Source organism: Sminthopsis crassicaudata, chromosome 4, assembly GCF_048593235.1.
Source record: "Sminthopsis crassicaudata isolate SCR6 chromosome 4, ASM4859323v1, whole genome shotgun sequence".
In the NCBI taxonomy this organism is placed as follows: domain Eukaryota; kingdom Metazoa; phylum Chordata; class Mammalia; order Dasyuromorphia; family Dasyuridae; genus Sminthopsis; species Sminthopsis crassicaudata.
The window spans coordinates 39,027,897-39,045,506 of NC_133620.1; the positions used below are offsets into that span (position 1 = coordinate 39,027,897).

At 37.9% G+C, this 17,610-nt stretch overlaps 1 protein-coding gene across 1 annotated transcript in view; it reads left to right on the forward strand.

Annotated features, from left to right (window-relative positions):
* The first annotated feature begins 5,008 nt into the window (after window positions 1-5,008).
* DDAH1 (dimethylarginine dimethylaminohydrolase 1) overlaps window positions 5,009-17,610 on the forward strand; it is a 194,438-nt gene continuing 181,836 nt past the window's right edge. The window contains exon 1 of the mRNA XM_074266346.1: window positions 5,009-5,629. Coding sequence (XP_074122447.1) covers window positions 5,327-5,629 — 303 coding nt within the window. The 5' untranslated portion in view covers window positions 5,009-5,326. The remainder of the gene's footprint in view (window positions 5,630-17,610) is intronic.

Sequence of the window (17,610 nt, forward strand, 5' to 3'; positions counted from 1 at the left end):
TGTTCTAGGTACTACATCTTAATGAGACTAGCTTCAGTTTTTAAAGCTTTTAAAGGTTTGCAGCAAGGAATTGAACAGGAGGAGAAAAACAGCTTGCATTCCCTTTGAGAAATTGCAAAGTTCCTTTAATGGCTCCCAGCTTCTCCTTGAAACAAAGGCTCATTTTTAAAAACACAATTATACTCCAGTAATAGTGTATGGTTGCCAGTCATAGAATTCCACTGTCTCAGGAAAACAGAAGTTGAAAATTACCCAGAAATCAATGGAAAGATGCATGTTGTCCATGAAAGCAATGAAGAGATGAATGTTGCCTATAACTCAACTACAGTCTAACACATCACAATGAATTACACTGGAGATGTGATGAGAAGGGAAGAGGAGAAAGCATGCATCATGTGCCAGGCACTGTGCTAAATGTTTTACAAATATTAGGTCATTTGATTTTCAATGACTATAGTGGGGTGGGGGTGGGAGTAATCAGTTACAAAGTGAGAGCAAGGGATAACTGAAAGATAGCCTTAATGCTCTTTTGGTTTCCTTGAGATGTCAAAATGTACTAAATGTCTCCAGAAATTTTGATGTACGTCTGTGGTTCATTTATGAGAGGACATGATCAAAAGTTACATAGAAGCATTGATAGATCCACATCAGCATTGTTGAAGTAAATGTCCATATTGATAAGATCATAGATTCATTGGAATATCTTTAATAATAGCAAAGTCCTTTTTCATCCTCCTTACAACACTGAGATATAGGAACTATACATATCATCCCCACTTTAAAGATAAAAAAAAATTGGGACTCTACATTGGGTTATTTGCTCATTATCCTCTACCTACTAAGTATCGGAAACAGAATTTGAATTCAGATTTCTCCTGACTCAGCATTCTATAATTTTTAAAAAAAATTATATCACACTACTCTCAGCAAATTGCCCAGAGGACAATATGATCAATGTCATGAAAGGTCTAGAATTAGACTTTGCCAGAGGGTCTGGAAACATTCATATTAAGGACTGACTAATGGGAGCATTTAATTGGGTGGGCAATAGATAAAATCAGGAATATTGGTTTTTATCATCTCTCAACTGAATTACTGTAATAATCTACTTATTTATCTCCCTGCTTTCAGTCTTTATCTTCTCCAGTCCATTCTTCTTACAGCTGCCTAATTGATATCCTTAAAGCACTTAAAATATCATGATACTACTCAGGAAGTTCCAATGGCAGAAAACTTTCATAAATTGATACAAAATGAAGTAAGAAGAACCAGGAGAATATTGTGTATAATAACAGCAATGTTGTACAATGATCTATTGTGAATGACTTAGCTCTTCTCCACAATGCTATTATCCAAGACAATCTCAAAGAACTCATGATGAAAAATGCTATACACTTCCAGAGAAAGAACTGATGGAGTCTGAATGCATACTGTTTCTCTGTCTCTGTGTTTGTCTTTTTCTCATTCTCTCTTCCTTTCTTTTCAAGTTTTCTTAAACAAGATGCCTAATATTGAAATGTTTTACATGATTCACATGTGTAACCTATATCATATTGCTTACTTTTTCATAGAGGGAGAAGGGGAAGGAATGAGGAAGAGAGTGACAGATTTTTAAAAATTTTTCTTTAAAGTTAAAAATTGTTTTTACATGTAATTGGGGAAAATAAAATCTTTTTAAAATAAAAAAAAAATTGAATGGCACTTTCTTACTTCTAAAATAAAGCATAAATTCCCATTTGACTTTTAAAGTCCTTCACAACATGGTTCCAGGTTACCTTCTCTTGCTTATTATACATTGCTCTCCATAAACATTATGTAGTCAAAATAGACCATTTGTTTTTCAATGTAAATTAAAATCAATATCCCATTTTTATGATCATTCACAATTCTATATTTGGAATGTATTATCACTTTTCCTTTATAGCATTCCTAACTTTCTTCAAAACTTAATTTGATTACCATCTACCACAGTGGATAGCACAATGAACCTGGAGTCAGAAAGAGCTAAGTTCAAAAGTGGTCTCTAACATTTAATAGCTGTGTGGCCCTGAGCAAGTCACTTAAAGACTATTTATTTTGGTTTCCTCATTTATCAAATGGTGCTAAAACAGTGTCTATCTCCTAAGATTATTGTGAGGCTTAAGTGAGATAATATTTCTAAAACACTTTGCAAAACTTAAAGCATTCCATAAATGCTGGCTTTTAGTACTCTGCTTATCTCTTTCCTTTTTTTTTTTTTTTTTTTTTTTTTTTTACAAAGATGTAAGGGGTGTCTGTGGGCATGAGTATGAGATATTGTATATTCTGCCAAACAGGATTTAGTTTTACTAAATTGCTTCCTCCTCCTTCTTCCTTTTCATCTTCTTCTTCCTTCTTTTTCTTTTTCTTCTTATTCCTACTCTTTCTCTCAAAAGATAGTCTGCCCAGTAGAAGGAAGATGTATTCAGAAATAAAAGATAGTTTCGACTTCCAGTGAGGAGCCAAGATGGAGGAGACAACATACCATTCTCTCTGACCTTTTCTACAATCCTCACACTAATTACAAAATCCAGCCTCTGAGTTAGCTCTGGACCAGCAGAACCCACAAATATTAGAAGTGCAACAAATTATCAGCAGAAGATAATTTTGAAGATTGCCAGAAAAGGTCTGTTTCAATTGGAAACAGGAGGGAGGCAGCCAGTGCAACTAACTGATCACAAACACCAGCACAGACAGCTCAGAGTCCAGAGGCAGTATAATCTCTGTGTGGTGGTGCAGACTCCCTGTGGCAGAGAATCTATGGGAGGAAATAGAAAAGGTCTATTTCAATCAGGAAACTGTGAAGGGAGGCAGGTTGACACAAACAGTTGACCACAAAATGCCAGCGGCAGTTGCTGACTCCATGGGGCAGTGCAGACTCCAAGTGGCAGAGAATTTACGAGGAGGAATCTACAGCATTATTGACCACTCTGCCCTGGTTGCAAGCCAGTAGTAGATCAGCAGAAAAGTTATAAAACATCTAACACAAACACAAAAGATCAATAGTGAACCCCCAAATGCCAGAATCACACCCACCCAGCACTGGGAGTGAATCAGCATTGACTAAACTGCCACAGCTTAGAGAACCTCCCCACCCTAAAAGCAGACCTTAACTTTAAAAAAAAAAATGAGTAGAAAACTAACTATAGACAGCTTTTATAGGGAAAGAGAAGAACAGATTTCAAACTCTGAGAAGACTAAAGGCAGATTGTCTCCAGATGAAGCCCCAAAAAGTGATATAACCTGGTCCCTATCATACCAGGCTTTTCTAGAAGAAATTAAAAAGGATCTTAAAAGAGAGCTAGAAGAAAAATAAGAAAAGGAAATGAAAAATTTGCAAGAGTATTTGGAAAAGGCAACACAAACACTATCTGTAGAAAATCCACTACAAAATAGACTTAGTGAAATGGAAAAAAAGCACATAACTCATTAAAAGATAGATTTGATAAAATGAAAAAAGAAAGCAAGTCCCAGAAAAACAGAATTTGTGAAAGAGAAAAAGAAAATAACTCCTTAAAAACAGAATTCATGAAATGGAAAAAAAAATTCCATGGAACAGAAATAAAAGGTAATGTAAAAACAAAAATTATCAATAAAATTTGGTTTAAAGAAGGTGATTTAGTCCAGTGGTATCAAACTCAAATAGAAATGGGGCCACTAATCCAAACATAGGAATCTTTGCAGGCTGCACATTGACTTAATTTTAAAATATAGCTATCTATGCTTTATTGTATTTTCTTTATTTGTTAGAGATTTCCAATTACATTTTAATCTGGCCTACCTCTTTATTTTTGGGGGTCATTAGGGCAGGGCAGGTGTTTGTCACTTCTGATCTTGTCCAGCTTTCCCATTTCACCAAAAGGAGGCACAAGGTAACATAGTAAGTAGCAGATCTGATCTCTGCCTCTTAGAATCATAAATTCATAGATTTAGAGACAGAAGAGATTTCAGAGTTCTTCTGGTTTAATACCTCTCCCCCTTTTTTTCTTTTTTACAGAGGGAGAAACTGCTTGTGATTTGTGATTTATTCACAATTACAATTACAAATCACAATTGTGATTACTCAAGATTGCCAAGATATGGACAGAACCAGATTTGAAACTTAAGACTTCTGATTCTAAATTAGAAATTCTTTCTAAAGAGTAAGTAACCAAAATGGAAGTCTTTCTGCACAACTACTTTGCCTCCCCAAGTCTTCCCTTGTTCATATTAAACATTCCCACCTCCTTCAACATGTCCTGTATGATTGCTCAGGCTTTTAATACACTTAGATGGAGAATAGATCTCTGATTTCACAAATGTAAGAAACACCTGCTAGGAAGCTTACTACCAAACCAGATGTCCACCTTCTTTGTAAAAAGTCTTAGAGAATTTCTGGGGAGAAGAGGGGAGGAAGGGGGAAGGGGGAGCAGTGGAAAATGAGGGCTTAAGTGCCTTGCCCAAGGTCACACAATGACAGACTTGAACCCGTTTTCTTGACTCACAAGGTCAGTGAATCATATTAGATACCACATTAGGGTCACTCTCTCCACATCCCCAACCCACCCTCAAGGTAAGGTGTTGTAAGGTAAAGTATAGGGGAAATTTCTTTATGGAGAAGCAGCCAAAGCAACTTCGTGGGAAGGAAAGATTAGTTGCCACCCTGGACTTTCCACTGATGGTTTGGACTCCTGGGGATATGGGACATGTGAGGTAATGACCTTTGCTCTTTGCTTTCACAATATGAGGTTGGGAAAAACAAACATCCCCATCAGGCTATAGCTACTCATGATGGGGGGGGGGGGGAACCATATGTCCCGTGTTGGGACAGAGAGGGCAACTGGGGGAGTGGGGCACAGGTGAAGTCAGGATAGCACTTCCTCTGGGTCCTTTCTACCTGCCCCGCTGGCTCTGTCCAACCCGGCACGGGTTGGGCGAAGCTCCTCCCTGTAGCTGCCCCGATACCCCGCACCCCTCCAACCCCATCCCCCTTTCCTTGGCTGGGGCGAAAACCGGGAGCCCTGGAATCCGCACTTGGAAACTCCCGTGCGTGGCTCCAGTCCGGAGCACTGGGCATGCTCAGTGAGCCCAGGCAGGTTTTTGGTCGCGAGCAAGCTTTTTTTGCATTACATTCATCGGCTGCCAGGGGAAAGAGCCGCGGTTACGTGGTCGCCTCTGCCCTTCTGAGGGGGGGGGGGCGCCTGTCACCGCACGGCACAACGCAGCGCAGCGCAGCGCCGCGCCGCGCCCGGCCAGCCCGCCCGCCGGGCCAGCCCTTCCTCGCCGCCCGCTTCTCTCGCTTCCCCGGCCCCAGACGCAGCCGCTGGCCATGGCCGCGCTCGGCCACCTCTCCACCTTCGGCCGGGTCACCCACGCTGTGGTGCGGGGACTGCCCGAGTCCCTTTGCCAGCACGCGCTCCGGCGCCACAAGGGCGACGAGGTGGATTTCGCCCGGGCCGAGCGCGAGCACCAGCTCTACGTGGGGGTGCTGAAGAACAAACTGGGGCTGCAAGTGGTAGAGCTGCCGGCGGACGAGAGCCTGCCCGACTGCGTGTTCGTGGAGGACGTGGCCGTGGTGTGCGAGGAGACAGCCCTCCTCACCAGACCCGGGGCGGTGAGCCGGAGGAAGGAGGTAGGGAGGCGCGCCGGGGTTGGCAGAGGCTGGGAGTGTACAGGCAGGGCAGGGCAGAGCTGACAGGAGGGAGGGCTTCGAAAGCCCGGGCGCCCCTTCCCGCGCGCCCGCCACTTAACCGCGGCATCTGCCCAATGTCTAGGAAGAATGGGCTTCCGCGCTACTTAGGAACTTCCCATTTCTGGGAGAGAGTGAATATAAGGTACACACACACACACACACACACACACACACACACACACACACACACATACACACACACGAGAGAAAGGAACACAGAGAAGTTCATTGTCATTATCCCTTGACTATTTGCGAAAGCTTGCATACTGTTCTGATGCTTAAGATCCTGGAAGTGTTATTTCTGCCTTCTTGAAGGACTGTGCAGGGTGCGTGAAAGCCGCCCCACTCCTCCCCATCTCACCCCACCCCACTTCCCACACACATGTATTTTTGTTTATTTGTTTTGCAGAGAGAGCCAGAGGAAAAGGAAAGGAAAATGTAACTCCCAGCTGTTTGTCAGGGAGAGAAGAGCCCGTGTGTGCGGTGTGCTCTAAGGCGTGGCAAGCAGGCAGGCTGCTGGAATGATGGGAGAGGGACTTGAGAGAGATGCTCCCATTTGTCACAATGAAGCAGGGATCAAGTAGCGTCTTGGCTGCTCAGGAGCAGTTTGGAGGCCTAATAAATGGGGGGACGAGCGTGCTCACGGATATCTCGGTTACTTTTACAATACTGGAGTGTGAGTCATGCAGAATGGGAGAGTAGAGTGAATGAATACAGATGGGGGGGGTGGGTCTGTTTTGTTGGTTTGCTAAGTATTTGAATGGAGTATATTTGGAAAGCTGTACTCTGTCGAGTGCTCTCTCTGTGTGTGTGTGTGTGTGTGTGTGTGTGTGTGTGTGTGTGTGTGTGTGTGTTTTAAATAGAAGTGTTGCCCTCCAAATCTAGTTGTTTTTAGTCTCATTAAAAGCAATTAAGAGATTGTTTCAGTTTTGGGTTAAAGGGTATTGACTGTATGAAAAAGCCACAATAACATGTGAAAATTGCAGAGAATGCTTAAAATACAATATAGGTCAACACTGAGAGAAGAATAGGGCAAAATTTGATTTTGAAATGCCATCTGGACAATGCTGCCCCAGTGTCTACTCATAGCCAAGGCCCCCCCAAATCAGTTGCTGTTAGCATACAATAACATTGCAAGAAGCCGGATGCTTTCTTTCATATTGGGAGTTTTTTTTTTTCTTGATTCTTTTCACACATTAGAACATCTCCACATATTAGAAATGTGTCATAGAGTTCGGGAACCTACGCAGGTGCTTCTTGTCTGAGAAGACATTACATATTCTTAGTGAATAAAAACAATCCATTAATTAATAATCTTTTTCAGCAATCCCTTTTTCATAATTCACTTAATAAAAAGGACACTGGATTTGATTTCTCAACCACCTGTTTTCCCTTTTGCCTTCCAGCTCTTGGATTTCCTGAATTTCCCAACTGAATCTTAAATTGAAAAAAAGTTCAGTACTGATAGAAACATTTTTAATGTGCTCTTCACCAAGAAGTAGGGCTGTTTGTAGCTTGTGCTTTAGGAGAAAATGAAAATGTTCTCAGGAGCTCTTCAGAATGGTGCCTGTTTGATAGTGCAATCCAATTTCCTCTCAGGAGATTGTTCTGGGGTACCTCTGATTTCCAATGATAGTGTCACTTTCCTAAGATGAAAATGGTCAACACCTCCCACGTGTTGAACAATATATGAAAGTTGACTTCATTCCTTCTAAGTTTTTTCTAAGTTTATATATGTATACACACATACACATATATCTGTACATATTTGTGTATATGTATACATGTACACACACACACACACACACACACACACACACACACACACCCCAGAAGGTCAGAATAGATTCACTTTTTGAGTTTTACTTATCAATAATTCAATTACAAAGACATTTTCTCCTCTTTATGGAAAGTAAAGCTAATGTTTTGGATCTCCAATCTAATCTAATATGCCATGTTCCTCCCAGGGTAAGTGAAGTGCTTGGAAATCGTTCCTCTTCAGTAAGTACCCTAGAGTAGGGTACATTGAGCTAAGGTATAAATCAACTGACTAGAATATAGAATAAAGGCACTGAGCAATAATACTTTCAAGTGGCATTTGCTGCTGTACAGTTACAAAGCCTTTTCGATCTTCACAAAAATCTTTCTAGATAGGTTGCAATAAGAATTAACTACCACCATTTTAAAGATGATGAAATAGATTTCTCAATGGCCTGTGATCACATAATAAAAGGCAGAATAGGGATTTGATCCTATCTTCATACTCCTAATCATAGTAAAATATCCTGTCTCCTCAGTAGATTGGTTATGTTTGACTGAACAGGGCTATTGCTAAATATTTGTTCCCATCCCTGGCCTCTAAACAGTGTCTTGCCTAGAGCAGTTCAAACTACTGTTTGTGTGTGCATGTGTGTATGTTTAACAATGAAATGTCTGAACCAGTCCAGCTACTAGAGAAGAATCAAGGATGACCTCCCCTTCTTCCATCACTAGTCAGCATTTCCATGCAATGTGAATGGAGAATTATTGCCCATATTATTCAGGAACAGCCAAATGGATCATTTTTATGATTTTTAGATTTTTAAATAACTTAGGTTATCCAATTTTTATGGTTCTACATCAACCATTTAGGTGACTTAGTGGCCCAGTGGGTAGAGCATTGAGCTTGAAGTCAGGAAAACCTGAGTTCAAATCTAGCTTCAGATACTAAATATGTGAGTTTGGGCAAGTCACTTAAACCTGTTTGCCGCAGTTTCCTTATCTATAAAATGATCTGGAGATGGAAATGGCAAGCCACTCCAATGTTTTTGCCAAGAAAACCCCAAATGGGGTCACAAAGAGTCATGATTAATACAAATGAATAATACTGTCAGCCGTAATGCTTTCTTCTTATTCATATTTGAGATTTCACCTTAACTACTATTCAGTGTACTCTCTGCTTTAGTAAATTGGGATTCACTTGTACTTAATTTTAGTTTTGTTGGTGCAATCTCTAAGACTGTATTTGAATTCAAATGATCAGCTTTATATCTTGATGATCTTCATTTGAGAAATCTGAGGAAATCCTTACTTATTTGCTCCTTCCTCTTCCTTCTGAGGAAAGTCCAATATTTCATACAGTTTGAAGACATTTTCATTGGTTATTATTGATTAAAGATTGTGGTGGAGTGAATAGAGACCTGATCTTTAAGCTAGGAAGATCTAGATTCAGATTTTGCCTTTTACACATGCTGAGTGCCATTCTAGACAAATCATAAGCTCTCCGTGCTCTCAGAAGCTTTTTAAGACTCAGTTTTAGAGAATGTGTACCCATGTATATTGACAGAGTAAGTTTACATATTTCGAAGTCATCCATGTCAATAAAATCCATGTGCAATCTCTACTCATCTAATAATTCTTCAATAGGTGATTGACTATTTGCCAATATATAAATTACTTGAAAACAAGTTAGCATTATAGCTATTCAATATTTTCTTTTTAAAGACAAATGACTATTTTGTTAGATAGGGATTGGTCCTGTGATTTCTCTTTGATAGAAAACTCCTTCTACATTTACAGGTTGACACTTTCTCTGAAGCTTAGTCTTATGTGGCTGACTGAAAAAGAGAAGTTGAATGATTTTCTCAGTGTCTTAGAGCCACGGCATGTCAGAGATTCCATTTGAAACCAAACCCTAAGCCAGCTTTTTATCCATTATACCCCACTGCCTCTTATTATTATTATTATTATTATTATTATTATTATTATTATTAACAACAATAACAACAAAAATTATTCATCCCAGAGAGCAAGATTTCTTTAGAACTAGAAAGTAGAAGTCAATAAGTAGGTAAATTTCCATTTTTATCTTCATTAACTTTGCTTCATGTTGCAATTACTTAGTAATCATCAATTCTTAATCATATAACATTAACAACAATTTTAAAATATTTTTGAAATAGAGCATTTTTGAAGATAGGCATTTATGCTCACCCTATTTATTCATTCCCTCTCTATCTTGTTTCTAAATGTCAGAATTATTGAAATACATGTTTAAGATCTACTCTAATACACCAAATTGCATTTCACAAAATCTTTTAAAATCTATGATTAGTGGTCAATGAAATTTATCATTCAGATAAATTGTTACTATTGTTGTTGTGTATGTCTAGTTCTCCCTTTTCCTCTCTGTATCCTGCTTCCTCTTTCAGTATCTGTTTCACCAGGCAACCAAGTGCCTTCATGTTGTCTGTTCTGCAGTTAGTGTCCCCTGACCTCTGACAAAGGCATGACTGAGAGAACATAGGTTGTCAAGTTTAGCTAACTAGCTAAACTTAAGATAGGATTTCTTCACCATATGACTGACTATGCGTCAGACCTTGGACAGCTCACAGCACTGTCCAACTAAACTTCTCCCAGAGACAGTGTAGGGCTTCACAGAAACACAAGAAAAAACTTTCTTTCCTTTTCCTCAGACAATCAAATCATTAATCAACATTGATTGGGTCCTACTGTGTGCCAGACGCTCTGCTAAGTGAAGGAGAGTTTTTTTTTTTTTTTTTAACAAGCTTACCATATTTTTCTTTGTTAAAGAGTCTTTTCAACAGCAGGAATCACACAGGTAGTCTAAGGTATAATAGAGGTTGGTGTAATCATCAAGGGTGTTGAGAATATCTGCTGCCTAGTGGCCATCCCAATTTAGCTGCCTTTGGTTTCCTAGGGATGAAGAGGGGAAAGGGGGATTTGAGGCAAAGGAATAGTAGTAGGAACCCATTGTCACTCATATTAGGGAATTCATATTGTATTTCTCCTAGAGGAATTTTGATTTTGGGGTAGGACCTTAATAGAAGAAGACAGTGCTTGGAGATAAGGTAACAATTATTAATTATAGAGTTTTTGTTGTATCAACAAAGGAGGTGCCCGTTTATACTTGTCTGGATCTGTGTTTATTCTAAGAAAAGCAGGACTGTTTTGGCCCCCATATTATTGATCAAAATGAAATGATTAGTTTATCAGAGCTTCTGCTAACTTTGCATAATTATAACTAGTCATCAAATTGGCTATCAGGTAGAAAGGGGATTAGATTTGTTCTGTTTGGTCTCAATCACTTAATAACCATTAAGTGCCTCCTATATTCTGGCTATGCACATATATAGTTAGGAGACAGGAAATGCCCTCAAGGAAATGCCTACAAAAGAAAGTTCACTGATACAATATGTATGCAAAATGAATACATAGTGATTTGAAGAGAGATGCTAGCAGTTAGAGAAATTGGAAGGATTTTCTTGAAATACAATGGTACTTAAAATGAACCTTAAAGGAGGGAGGAGCCATAAAGACCCTGCCAGTAGCAATTAGTTAAAGACCTGCAGAGATTAGAACTATGCAATAGTGGAATGGGATTAGTAGATACTAGAAGTCTTCAAAATAGATGACCCATTTTGTCAGAGTTGTTCAGGAATGAATTAGATTAGATATCACCTGAGGGGTCTTTCAATTATGAGATTTTTCAAGTCAGATCCACAAGCACTTATTAGGTACCTACTATAAGCCAGATATTGTGCTAAATTTGGGGGACACAAAGAAAGGGGTATAATAGTCCCTGCCCTCAAGGAGTTTAGAGTCTAACGAGGGAGCCAACATATAGATAATGATGTCAAACAAAATATTCCCAGAATGAAGACACTATCATGTGGAAGACACTAAGATTAAGGAAAACTAAGGAAGGGATTATTGCAGAAGTAGGTGTGTTAGCTGATACTTGACAGAAGCCAGGGAAGCTAGGAGATAGAGACAAAGAGAGATATTGCATCCAAGAATGGGGAATAGCCAGAGATAATGCCTGGTGTCAAGAACTATAAAGTGTTATTTGGGAAATGGTAAGGCAGTCAGTGTTACTGATTTAAAGAGTATTTGGGGGTGGTAGGAAATGGGGGGAATTTGGTGTAAGATGTAAGGAGACCTATACCCTTTAGGAAGGGGCCAAGTTATAAAGGGCTTTAAAAGCCAAACAGGATTTTCTATTTGCCCATAAAGGTAATTAATCACATGAATCCTACTTCAGACATTAACTATATCCATATGAACTCAGCTGTTACCTTTTTTTGTTTTTCCTTTTAAGGATAAATAGAATTTTAAAAATCAGATGAGCAAACAAAAATTTCCCCAAACTTCTGTTTAAATTCAGTAGAGGAAAACTCTTTTGAACTTTAATTAGAAATTATTCTGACTCACTGGAAGCTGAAGAGTGAATGTGCTGGAGGCTATTCAGATGGCAACAAATGATCATATCTTGGTACAGAGTTGCCTCCAACTAGTCTCAACAACTGCTTTCATTGTGTTTACACCCTATTCTTGAGAATAGCTTCAGCAAGAAAAGTTTTTGGGGAAAAGGTTGACGCTATTAAGATAAATTAATTTGACTACATGCAGTTGATTATGGAAGCCTGGACATTAAAGTACAAAACGATGAGTAGAAAGTAATTGTTATCAAATGCCATTGACTAAAATGGAACTTTTTGGCAAAAAGGTTTTTAATGGAAAGTTTCATAAATAGAAAAGGAATGGTGGGATAGATACTCTGCTTTTGCCCAGGAAAATAGCTTTTTCACATCTTTGGTTGCTACAGAATTCATATTTCTTTTGTATTAATTTTGATTACTGTGATGCTAGCAATCCACCCATTAGTAGAAACCACAACCTCATAAAAGTCCACTTAGGACATTTGAACAAATGAAAGTTTAGCTTCCAAAGCTTTTCCATCAGGTAAATTATTCATGGTCTCTTATGACCCTGAACATTAATATGGAAATATGTTTTTAAAATTAGTGTGGATATGGTTTTATTGGATTTTTTTTTACCATAAAAACAGTACCAGCTGCTGAAAGCTTCTTCTACTCTATATTTACATGTTGTGGCATTTATAAAAAGCAACAGTAATATAATTCAGTGACCTGAGAATACCCCCATGTCAGGCTCCACCTTACCTGTTGAACAAAATAACACACCTAGCCTTGGATGCTTTGACTTTCCACCAACAAATTCTTCAGGCCAACTACAGAGACAGTTGTTTTCCATCCAAATAAAGATCACAATAGCAACCTCAAATAAAAAATTCCATTTAAAGAGACGTGTATATAGTGACAATCTGGTTCATTTTGTCATTGTCAAAAAATTTGATATTGTGCCCTGCTTGAAGCCAAAACTTGAAGGAGCAAGAGTGCTTAAAGTGAGGGAATCAAATGACAAACTTCTTGGTTCTTTTGTTTAGATCATTTAAGCAATGATGACAAATAGAGCTTTTGATGGATCTCATTGTCAGGGGTGCTACCCCTTGCTGTGCACTTCTCAACCTGCCCATGGCTTCTTGTTTTGTTTACCACAAACATAGATGAGCATACTGTAGAGCTTGCTATAATTTGTCAGTCAACACAACATGGAGGGAAAATGAAGACAAGATAGAGGAGGAATGGCTAGATACTAGCTTATCCCAATGGGAGTGAAGTGGGGTGGGATGGTGTTTAGTGGACTCTAAATAAAATATCAATCAAAATTAGGATATATAAACCAAGAAGGTAAACAGTCTTAAGACAGGCCAGGTATCTAGAAATGGGAAGGTGATAATCAGATTGTACTCCATCCTAGTCAGATTCCTCCTAGAATACTTTGTTCAGTTCATTTCTGGGTGCCATGAGAGACATTGTTGAGCAATGGAGACAGAACTGATCTTGGAGTCAGGAAAAGTTGACCTGAAGTCTTGCCTCTGACTTTATATGACTCCAGGAAAGTAATTTGACCTCTGCTTTAGGCAACTTTTGTGCCAATAAATTGAAGAGATAGTGCTGATTTGCAATGTACAGGGAGTTTTATCATATGGAAGTTACCCATATCAATAAAATCATGGATGCAATCTCTATCCTTCTGTTTAACTGGATTCTACATTTGGATTCTGATAAGCTTAAAAGTATTCAGAGGAAGGTAGTCTGTATGGTGAAAAGCTTCAGGGTCATGCCATTTGCAAGTCAGTTGAAGAAACTAGAAATATTTAGCTTAGGGAAGAAAAGCATGTTACCTCTCTTCAAGCATTTGAAAATCTGACATGTGGAAGATGGATGCAGTTTGTTCTGTATAACCCCAGAGGACAAAACTGGGAGCAATAGATAAAATAATCTTGTGGCTCAGTGGAGCTAATCTATGATATTTATGCAGGATCTCTATGGCTCAGGACTAGTCATTATCTCTATGTACTTTAGTTTTCTTATCTGTAAAATGGAAGGTTGGAGTTGATGGTCTTTAAGTTCTCTGACAGTTATAAATCTGTGATCTTCAGTTGCTGGACTTGAATTTAGTTTTGATATAAGATTTTTGTTGATTTGTTCAATGATTTTAGTCTTGTCTGACCCTTCTTGATGCCATTTGATATGTTTTTTTTTTTTTCTTTTTGTAAAAATAAAAACTGTAGTGGTTTGCCATTTCCTTCTCCAACTCATTTTACAAATGAGAAAACTGAGACAAACAAGTTTAAGTAACGTGCCCAAATTCACATAGCTAGTAAGTGAAGGTACATTTGAACTCAGGTCTTCTTGACTTAATGACTCTATCTGTACTCTTATCTATCCCTTGATATAAGGGATCCTAACAAACCTAACCATCCTAACAAAGAGAACCATCAAAGAACAAAATGCTTTTCCTCCAAAAGTAGTAAATTTCTCCTCACTATAGTCAGTCCTTCCAGCAAAGATTAGGTGATTGTCAGGTATGTTGAAGAGAGGATCCTTTTTCATGTATTGGTTGTACTGTTTGGCCTCTGAACTTCTTCCCCAACCTGAGATACTGTGAAAAACTCACAATAATTTTCTGGCTCGCTGACATTACAGAATGTTCCTTATGTAACAAAACATATCCATTTCTTGTTGATATCACAAAACTACAAGTTAAAAGGAACGCAATTTCTAAGCTACTCTCTTTATAATATAATTTTATCTGAATTGGCTTGTGGGAATGAACACATTTTAATGAAAATCATGTTGCTCCTACCTGACTTTTATATATATATATATATATGTATATATATATATATATATAAATATAACTTCTTGTGGGTATTTCATTAAAATGTATTCTGTACTTGATGAATTTTTGTATGTTCTTAATTGTTCAGGAAATGTGGAAACTTCAAATAAGCTTATAGAGCCATGTAACCAAGAGACATAAATATGTCTTACAAAATGGCCATATTTTAGAAGGTCAAATGAAAATCTATCACTTGATAGAGTGGCCTAGGTCATAGTAAATTGGTGAATGTTGTGCTGTAGATATAAGTTGGATTCCCTATAAGAGGAACTAAAGCAGATGCCCTTGGCTAAAGCAATGTAATCCAATTCATCAAATATCTAGTATATTCAGGCTGCTATAGTAGGAGCTAGGGAATATTCAGAGATCATAGGCTGATAGAGTCATAGACCAAAACTTGGCATGGAATTTGGAGGTCCTCAAGTGACATCTCAAAGGTGTCAGAATCACCACCTAAAATCCTAGGTTTTTTATTTTTTTGATGTTTTATTGCCCAACCAGAATAAAGTGCAATTAGGAATGTGCTTCACAAAAAAATAAATAAAAATGTGGAAGAACACAGATAATGTTAATTTGTGGCTTTTGAAATAAAATATGGATCACCATTTCTATTTCAGCTTGACGTGCTGATATCATTCAACCTCATTTTATAATTGGAAAAACTGAAGCCCAGGGAAGATGAGGAATTTGTCCAAGATATATAGCTAATAAAGTGACAGAATTTAAATTTGAATTCAGGTCCTGTGACTCCTTGTCTAACAGTCTTTCTATTTCTTCAAATTAGAGACAATAGCATATCACCTCTTTGCATTAAATTTTCATGTTAATTGGGAGGGCTAGGAACAAATAGCTAATACAAAATATAATACAATAACTGCACAAGTAAGGGCTTAGTGAGATTCAAGGAAGGAAAGGTCTTTTCCAAGTGAACAAACTAAGGAAAATTTCATGGAAAATGTTGTGAATACAGCTGGGGCCTTATGAGTATACTAAGTACAGCTAGGTCCTTATTAATATTAATAATTAATCTTCTTAAATTGTTCAATATATTCAAATTTGGACAATCTGAAGTTATAATTATGTAAAATATAGTCATTGGTTCCAGCCCAATGGAAACATGTAGTATAGTGTTACCACTTCATGGGATTAATTATTCACAAGGTCTTGAAGGATGGATAGGCTCTCAGAAAGCAGAGTTGGAGGTAAAGCATGGAAGTGGCAGATATTCTACAACTAGAAGGTACAAAGGAAGCAGAATAGGAGATGAGGATGAGAATGACAACTAGTCCAGTTTCCTGTAGGGCAGAACTCCTGATAGGGAGCAGATATAGGGTATAAAGGGTATAAAGGTATAAGGGTATAAAGGGATAGGTATGAGATTCTAAAGGATCTTGAGTACATTGTCAAAGAGTCTAGATTTTATTTTGTAGAAATCAAGGGCATTCCTCACAATAATCTTAGATTCCCTGGGGTGTTTAGATTCCCTTTGTGGTTTCTGCCTCATTGCAGCCCATAACCAGTAAGTTATTTTAGATCAACATCTGTATTGTGTGATTCCCCCATTCCCAACCCCATATCATTTCCTCTATTCTCTCACTCTAAAAAGTCCTGGTGTCATCTATTGTCAAATCAACCATCCTGAAGTGCATCACAGCACATTAAAGTAGCTGAGTTTACTGGGGACATCTAAATAAGATGGAAGTTAGTAAAGTGCCTAGAAAACCTTGAAGTTCAGATAAGAGTCAACTTAATTTCCTCATGTCAAGATAGCTCATCGTTTTTATAGTCATTTCTCAATTGTTCATGCTAATAATAGGTAATTCAAAAATTATTTCAATTTGCCTTCAAAACATGTGTGCCTATTTATATTTGATTAGAGACAGAAATAATTGTCTGGAATTTTATATTTCAAACAAAAACAAAGTCAGTTAGGCTGTGAAGACATGACCAAGAAAAACTGAAATATCATGCTTAATGATTTTGCTGACTTTCCATACTGGAGAAAGCAATAGTGTTACCCCTCAAACTCATGAAAAGCACCAGTCTTAACTGAGATGTCATTTCTCTTTCTATTCAAATGTCCTCTTAAAATAGACTGGAGCTGATAAGTTTTTTGATATGAAAGGACTGTAGTTCTCTACCTACATAAGGAGAGGAGCAAAGCAGGATTATTGGAATAGTGGACAGCATGCTGGATTTGGAATCAGGGAAAACTTGAGTTCTAATCTTTCTTCAGACAATGAGGTTCTTCCTCACAGACTGTTCTAAGGACCTATTGATATAATATTTTTTGCAAATCTTACAGTGATATATAAATGTCATCTACAGAAGAGTGAGTTACGTCAGTGAATGATTTTATCACTTAGACATACTCCTGTGCTTCATTTCTACATGGAGCTGACTTTGGGCTCTTGCAACTTAAGCCAGAAAAATAAGTTCAAGAAGGATCAAGCAGTAAAGGTGAGTATGAGCCAGTAAGCATTCATTAAAAATTTACTATGTGCACTGCACTATGATGAGCTTGGAATTCAAAGAAAAAAAAAGAAAACATCCTTACTTTTAATGAACTTAACACTTTATTGGTTAGATACATCTTGTAAACAGATATTTCCGTGACATTTTGAATAGGGAAATCACAGCACTTGTCATACAGTCAGGAAGTAGAAGGAATGAGAACAAGGGAACAAGCATTTATTAAGAACTTACTATGTGCCAGGCACCATGCTAAGTTATTATTATCTCTATTTTACAGATGTGATATTATCTCTAATAAGAGCTTAATAAATGATGATTAACTAGGAGAGAATTAAGAGAACTTAAAATTTATTTGTCTGTGAGAGAATAGTAGCAACTTCAAAGATCAAGAAACG